The 7,822-nt window shown below is 49.2% G+C and overlaps 1 protein-coding gene across 1 annotated transcript; it reads right to left on the bottom strand.

The window, feature by feature from the left end:
• Positions 1-4,776: 4,776 nt before the first annotated feature.
• Positions 4,777-7,171, bottom strand: LOC128644656 (keratin-associated protein 10-6-like). The gene is made up of 3 exons (XM_053697180.1): positions 7,155-7,171; positions 5,614-5,872; positions 4,777-5,052 (listed from the first exon to the last, which is right to left on the bottom strand). Exons 1-3 carry the CDS (start codon positions 7,169-7,171, stop codon positions 4,777-4,779), a joined length of 552 nt encoding a protein of 183 aa, XP_053553155.1.
• Positions 7,172-7,822: the final 651 nt, after the last annotated feature.

The raw sequence follows: 7,822 nt of genomic DNA, 5'->3' as shown, positions 1-7,822 counted from the left end.
CATCAGCTGAGTGAGAACAAGAGGAGAGAACACCATCAGCTGAGTGAGAACAAGAGGACAGAACACCATCAGCTGAGTGAGAACAAGAGGAGAGAACACCCTCAGCTGAGTAAGAACAAGAGGAGAGAACACCATCAGATGGTGTTCTGTCCTCTTGCTCTCACCCAGCAGATGGTGTTCTCACCCAGCAGATGGTGTTCTCTCCTCTTGTTCTCACCCAGCAGATGGTGTGAGAACAAGAGGAGAGAACACCATCAGCTGGGTGAGAACAAGAGGACAGAACACCATCAGCTGGGTGAGAACAAGAGGAGAGAACACCATCAGCTGAGTGAGAACAAGAGGAGAGAACACCATCAGCTGGGTGAGAACAAGAGGAGAGAACACCATCAGATGGGTGAGAGCAAGAGGACAGAACACCATCAGCTGGGTGAGAACAAGAGGAGAGAACACCCTCAGCTGGTTGAGAACAAGAGGAGAGAACACCCTCAGCTGAGTGAGAGCAAGAGGACAGAACACCATCAGCTGAGTGAGAACAAGAGGAGAGAACACCATCAGCTGGGTGAGAACAAGAGGACAGAACACCATCAGCTGGGTGAGAGCAAGAGGACAGAACACCATCAGCTGGGTGAGAGCAAGAGGAGAGAACACCCTCAGCTGAGTGAGAACAAGAGGACAGAACACCCTCAGCTGGGTGAGAACAAGAGGACAGAACACCATCAGCTGGGTGAGAACAAGAGGAGAGAACACCATCAGCTGAGTGAGAACAAGAGGACAGAACACCATCAGCTGGGTGAGAACAAGAGGACAGAACACCATCAGCTGAGTGAGAGCAAGAGGACAGAACACCATCAGCTGGGTGAGAACAAGAGGACAGAACACCATCAGCTGAGTGAGAGCACGAGGAGAGAACACCATCAGCTGAGTGAGAACACCATCTGCTGGGTGAGAACAAGAGGAGAGAACACCATCTGCTGGGTGATAACAAGAGGAGAGAACACCATCTGCTGGGTTATAACAAGAGGAGAGAACACCATCTGCTGGGTGAGAACAAGAGGAGAGAACACCATCTGCTGGGTGAGAACAAGAGGACAGAACACCATCTGCTGGGTGAGAACAAGAGGACAGAACACCATCAGCTGAGTGAGAACAAGAGGACAGAACACCATCAGCTGAGTGAGAACAAGAGGACAGAACACCATCAGCTGAGTGAGAACAAGAGGAGAGAACACCCTCAGCTGAGTGAGAACAAGAGGAGAGAACACCCTCAGCTGAGTGAGAACAAGAGGCGAGAACACCATCAGCTGAGTGAGAACAAGAGGACAGAACACCATCAGCTGGGTGAGAACAAGAGGAGAGAACACCATCAGCTGAGTGAGAGCAAGAGGAGAGAACACCAACAGCTGAGTGAGAGCAAGAGGAGAGAACACCAACAGCTGAGTAAGAACAAGAGGAGAGAACACCAACAGCTGAGTGAGAACAAGAGGACAGAACACCATCAGCTGGGTGAGAACAAGAGGACAGAACACCAACAGCTGAGTCAGAACAAGAGGACAGAACACCATCAGCTGAGTGAGAACAAGAGGACAGAACACCAACAGCTGAGTGAGAACAAGAGGAGAGAACACCATCAGCTGAGTGAGAACAAGAGGAGAGAACACCATCAGCTGAGTGAGAACAAGAGGAGAGAACACCATCAGCTGGGTGAGAACAAGAGGACAGAACACCAACAGCTGGGTGAGAACAAGAGGAGAGAACACCATCAGCTGAGTGAGAGCAAGAAGAGAGAACACCATCAGCTGGGTGAGAACAAGAGGAGAGAACACCATCAGCTGGGTGAGAACAAGAGGAGAGAACACCATCAGCTGGGTGAGAACAAGAGGACAGAACACCATCAGCTGGGTGAGAACAAGAGGAGAGAACACCATCAGCTGGGTGAGAACAAGAGGACAGAACACCATCAGCTGGGTGAGAACAAGAGGACAGAACACCATCAGCTGGGTGAGAACAAGAGGAGAGAACACCATCAGCTGAGTGAGAACAAGAGGAGAGAACACCATCAGCTGAGTGAGAACAAGAGGAGAGAACACCATCAGCTGAGTGAGAACAAGAGGAGAGAACACCATCAGCTGAGTGAGAACAAGAGGACAGAACACCATCAGCTGAGTGAGAACAAGAGGAGAGAACACCCTCAGCTGAGTGAGAACAAGAGGAGAGAACACCCTCAGCTGAGTGAGAACAAGAGGAGAGAACACCATCAGCTGAGTGAGAACAAGAGGACAGAACACCATCAGCTGAGTGAGAACAAGAGGACAGAACACCATCAGCTGAGTGAGAACAAGAGGACAGAACACCATCAGCTGAGTGAGAACACCATCTGCTGGGTGATAACAAGAGGAGAGAACACCATCTGCTGGGTGATAACAAGAGGAGAGAACACCATCTGCTGGGTGATAACAAGAGGAGAGAACACCATCTGCTGGGTGATAACAAGAGGAGAGAACACCATCTGCTGGGTGAGAACAAGAGGAGAGAACACCATCTGCTGGGTGAGAACAAGAGGAGAGAACACCATCTGCTGGGTGAGAACAAGAGGAGAGAACACCATCTGCTGGGTGAGAACAAGAGGACAGAACACCATCTGCTGGGTGAGAACAAGAGGACAGAACATCATCTGCTGGGTGAGAACAAGAGGACAGAACACCATCAGCTGAGTGAGAACAAGAGGAGAGAACACCCTCAGCTGAGTGAGAACAAGAGGAGAGAACACCCTCAGCTGAGTGAGAACAAGAGGAGAGAACACCCTCAGCTGAGTGAGAACAAGAGGAGAGAACACCCTCAGATGGGTGAGAGCAAGAGGACAGAACACCATCAGCTGAGTGAGAGCAAGAGGACAGAACACCAACAGCTGGGTGAGAGCAAGAGGACAGAACACCATCAGCTGAGTGAGAACAAGAGGAGAGAACACCATCAGCTGAGTGAGAACAAGAGGACAAAACACCATCAGCTGAGTGAGAACAAGAGGAGAGAACACCCTCAGCTGAGTAAGAACAAGAGGAGAGAACACCATCAGATGGTGTTCTGTCCTCTTGCTCTCACCCAGCAGATGGTGTTCTCACCCAGCAGATGGTGTTCTCTCCTCTTGTTCTCACCCAGCAGATGGTGTTCTCTCCTCTTGTTCTCACCCAGCTGATGGTGTTCTCTCCTCTTGTTCTCACCCAGCTGATGGTGTTCTCTCCTCTTGTTCTCACCCAGCTGATGGTGTTCTCTCCTCTTGTTCTCACTCAGCTGATGGTGTTCTCTCCTCTTGTTCTCACTCAGCTGATGGTGTTCTCTCCTCTTGCTCTCACTCAGCTGATGGTGTTCTCTCCTCTTGCTCTCACTCAGCTGATGGTGTTCTCTCCTCTTGCTCTCACTCAGCTGATGGTGTTCTGTCCTCTTGTTCTCACTCAGCTGATGGTGTTCTGTCCTCTTGCTCTCACTCAGCTGATGGTGTTCTGTCCTCTTGCTCTCACCCAGCTGAGTGAGAGCAAGAGGACAGAACACCATCAGCTGAGTGAGAACAAGAGGACAGAACACCATCAGCTGAGTGAGAACAAGAGGACAGAACACCATCAGCTGAGTGAGAACAAGAGGACAGAACACCATCAGCTGAGTGAGAACAAGAGGAGAGAACACCATCAGCTGAGTGAGAACAAGAGGAGAGAACACCATCAGCTGAGTGAGAACAAGAGGAGAGAACACCATCAGCTGGGTGAGAACAAGAGGAGAGAACACCATCAGCTGGGTGAGAACAAGAGGACAGAACACCATCAGCTGGGTGAGAGCAAGAGGAGAGAACACCATCAGCTGGGTGAGAACAAGAGGAGAGAACACCATCAGCTGGGTGAGAACAAGAGGAGAGAACACCATCAGCTGAGTGAGAGCAAGAGGACAGAACACCATCAGCTGAGTGAGAACAAGAGGAGAGAACACCATCAGCTGGGTGAGAACAAGAGGAGAGAACACCATCAGCTGAGTGAGAACAAGAGGAGAGAACACCATCAGCTGGGTGAGAACAAGAGGAGAGAACACCATCAGCTGGGTGAGAGCAAGAGGACAGAACACCATCAGCTGAGTGAGAACAAGAGGACAGAACACCATCAGCTGAGTGAGAGCAAGAGGAGAGAACACCATCAGCTGAGTGAGAACAAGAGGAGAGAACACCATCAGCTGAGTGAGAACAAGAGGACAGAACACCATCAGCTGAGTGAGAACAAGAGGAGAGAACACCATCAGCTGAGTGAGAACAAGAGGACAGAACACCATCAGCTGGGTGAGAACAAGAGGACAGAACACCATCAGCTGGGTGAGAACAAGAGGACAGAACACCATCAGCTGAGTGAGAGCAAGAGGACAGAACACCATCAGCTGAGTGAGAACAAGAGGACAGAACACCATCAGCTGAGTGAGAGCAAGAGGAGAGAACACCATCAGCTGAGTGAGAACAAGAGGAGAGAACACCATCAGCTGAGTGAGAACAAGAGGACAGAACACCATCAGCTGAGTGAGAACAAGAGGAGAGAACACCATCAGCTGAGTGAGAACAAGAGGACAGAACACCATCAGCTGGGTGAGAACAAGAGGACAGAACACCATCAGCTGAGTGAGAACAAGAGGTCAGAACACCATCAGCTGGGTGAGAACAAGAGGACAGAACACCATCAGCTGAGTGAGAACAAGAGGAGAGAACACCATCAGCTGGGTGACTAACACAAGCAGACAGAGCAGTAGGACAGACTAACACAAGCAGACAGAGCAGTAGGACAGACTAACACAAGCAGACTGAGGGCAGTAGGACAGACTAACACAAGCAGACTGAGGGCAGTAGGACAGACTAACACAAGCAGACTGAGAGCAGTAGGACAGACTAACACAAGCAGACTGAGAGCAGTAGGACAGACTAACACAAGCAGACTGAGAGCAGTAGGACAGACTAACACAAGCAGACTGAGAGCAGTAGGACAGACTAACACAAGCAGACTGAGGGCAGTAGGACAGACTAACACAAGCAGACTGAGAGCAGTAAGACAGACTGACTAACACAAGCAGACAGAGCAGTAGGACAGACTAACACAAGCAGACTGAGAACAGTAGGACAGACTAACATAAGCAGACAGAGCAGTAGGACAGACTAACACAAGCAGACAGAGCAGTAGGACAGAATAACACAAGCAGACAGAGCAGTAGGACAGACTAACACAAGCAGACTGAGAGCAGTAGGACAGACTAACACAAGCAGACAGAGCAGTAGGACAGACTAACACAAGCAGACAGAGCAGTAGGACAGACTAACACAAGCAGACAGAGCAGTAGGACAGACTAACACAAGCAGACAGAGCAGTAGGACAGACTAACACAAGCAGACAGAGCAGTAGGACAGACTAACACAAGCAGACAGAGCAGTAGGACAGACTAACACAAGCAGACTGAGCAGTAGGACAGACTAACACAAGCAGACAGAGCAGTAGGACAGACTAACACAAGCAGACTGAGGGCAGTAGGACAGACTAACACAAGCAGACAGAGCCGTAGGACAGACTAACACAAGCAGACAGAGCAGTAGGACAGACTAACACAAGCAGACTGAGGGCAGTAGGACAGACTAACACAAGCAGACTGAGGGCAGTAGGACAGACTAACACAAGCAGACTGAGAGCAGTAGGACAGACTAACACAAGCAGACTGAGAGCAGTAGGACAGTTTAACACAAGCAGACTGAGAGCAGTAGGACAGACTAACACAAGCAGACTGAGAGCAGTAGGACAGACTAACACAAGCAGACTGAGAGCAGTAGGACAGACTAACACAAGCAGACTGAGAGCAGTAGGACAGACTAACACAAGCAGACAGAGCAGTAGGACAGACTAACACAAGCAGACAGAGCAGTAGGACAGACTAACACAAGCAGACTGAGCAGTAGGACAGACTAACACAAGCAGACAGAGCAGTAGGACAGACTAACACAAGCAGACAGAGCAGTAGGACAGACTAACACAAGCAGACAGAGCAGTAGGACAGACTAACACAAGCAGACTGAGGGCAGTAGGACAGACTAACACAAGCAGACTGAGAGCAGTAGGACAGACTAACACAAGCAGACTGAGGGCAGTAGGACAGACTAACACAAGCAGACAGAGCAGTAGGACAGACTAACACAAGCAGACTGAGGGCAGTAGGACAGACTAACACAAGCTGACAAGTCAGTCAGTCACACTCACTTGTCAGTCAGTCACACACTCACCTGTCAGTCAGTCACACACTCACCTGTCAGTCAGTCACACACTCACCTGTCAGTCAGTCACACACTCACCTGTCAGTCAGTCACACACTCACCTGTCAGTCAGTCACACACTCACCTGTCAGTCAGTCACACACTCACCTGTCAGTCAGTCACACACTCACCTGTCAGTCAGTCACACACTCACCTGTCAGTCACACACTCACCTGTCAGTCACACACTCACCTGTCAGTCACACACTCACCTGTCAGTCACACACTCACCTGTCAGTCACACACTCACCTGTCAGTCACACACACCAGTCAGTCACACTCACCAGTCAGTCACACTCATTTGTCAGTCACACTCATTTGTCAGTCACACTCACCAGTCAGTCACACTCACCAGTCAGTCACACTCACCAGTCAGTCACACTCACCAGTCAGTCACACTCACCAGTCAGTCACACTCACCAGTCAGTCACACTCACCAGTCAGTCACACTCATTTGTCAGTCACACTCATTTGTCAGTCACACTCATTTGTCAGTCACACTCACCAGTCAGTCACACTCACCAGTCAGTCACACTCACCAGTCAGTCACACTCATTTGTCAGTCACACTCATTTGTCAGTCACACTCATTTGTCAGTCACACTCACCAGTCAGTCACACTCATCAGTCAGTCACACTCACCAGTCAGTCACACTCACCAGTCAGTCACACTCACCAGTCAGTCACACTCACCAGTCAGTCACACTCATCAGTCAGTCACACTCATCAGTCAGTCACACTCACCAGTCAGTCACACTCACCAGTCAGTCACACTCATTTGTCAGTCACACTCACCTGTCAGTCACTCTCACCTGTCAGTCACACTCATTTGTCAGTCACACTCACCTGTCAGTCACACTCATTTGTCAGTCACACTCATTTGTCAGTCACACTCACCAGTCAGTCACACTCACCAGTCAGTCACACTCATTTGTCAGTCACACTCATTTGTCAGTCACACTCACCAGTCAGTCACACTCACCAGTCAGTCACACTCACCAGTCAGTCACTCTCACCTGTCAGACGAGTCTCCCCTGTAATTTCGGGCACCTCTCATTCCTGCACGAGACTAAGTGACCTATGAACTGTCATGGGCGGGGCGAGTTAAAGCGTAAAGCGCTGAGATTTTAAAAACAAAACCGCAAGTAAGTCACATGACCAGGGTGAGCACATGACCCGTCCTGCAGCATGCTGGGAAATTTATATTATCTAACAGAGTTCCCGATCCACCAAATGACATTCTGACGTCAAAGGGAGTTGTCACGTGAGTGAAGTGATCACATGGTACAGAACGCGGGAGACTCAAAGCAATAGGAAACTAATGTGTTATATAAATATATGTTATATGTGTGTTATATGTATATATGTGTGTTATATGTATATATGTGTGTTATATGTATATATGTGTGTTATATGTGTGTTATATGTATATATGTGTGTTATATGTATATATGTGTGTTATATGTGTATATGTGTGTTATATGTGTGTTATATGTATATATGTGTGTTATATG

This window comes from Bombina bombina, unplaced genomic scaffold, assembly GCF_027579735.1.
Source record: "Bombina bombina isolate aBomBom1 unplaced genomic scaffold, aBomBom1.pri scaffold_2428, whole genome shotgun sequence".
In the NCBI taxonomy this organism is placed as follows: Eukaryota; Metazoa; Chordata; class Amphibia; order Anura; family Bombinatoridae; genus Bombina; species Bombina bombina.
This window is presented reverse-complemented; position numbering and strand designations above follow the sequence as displayed.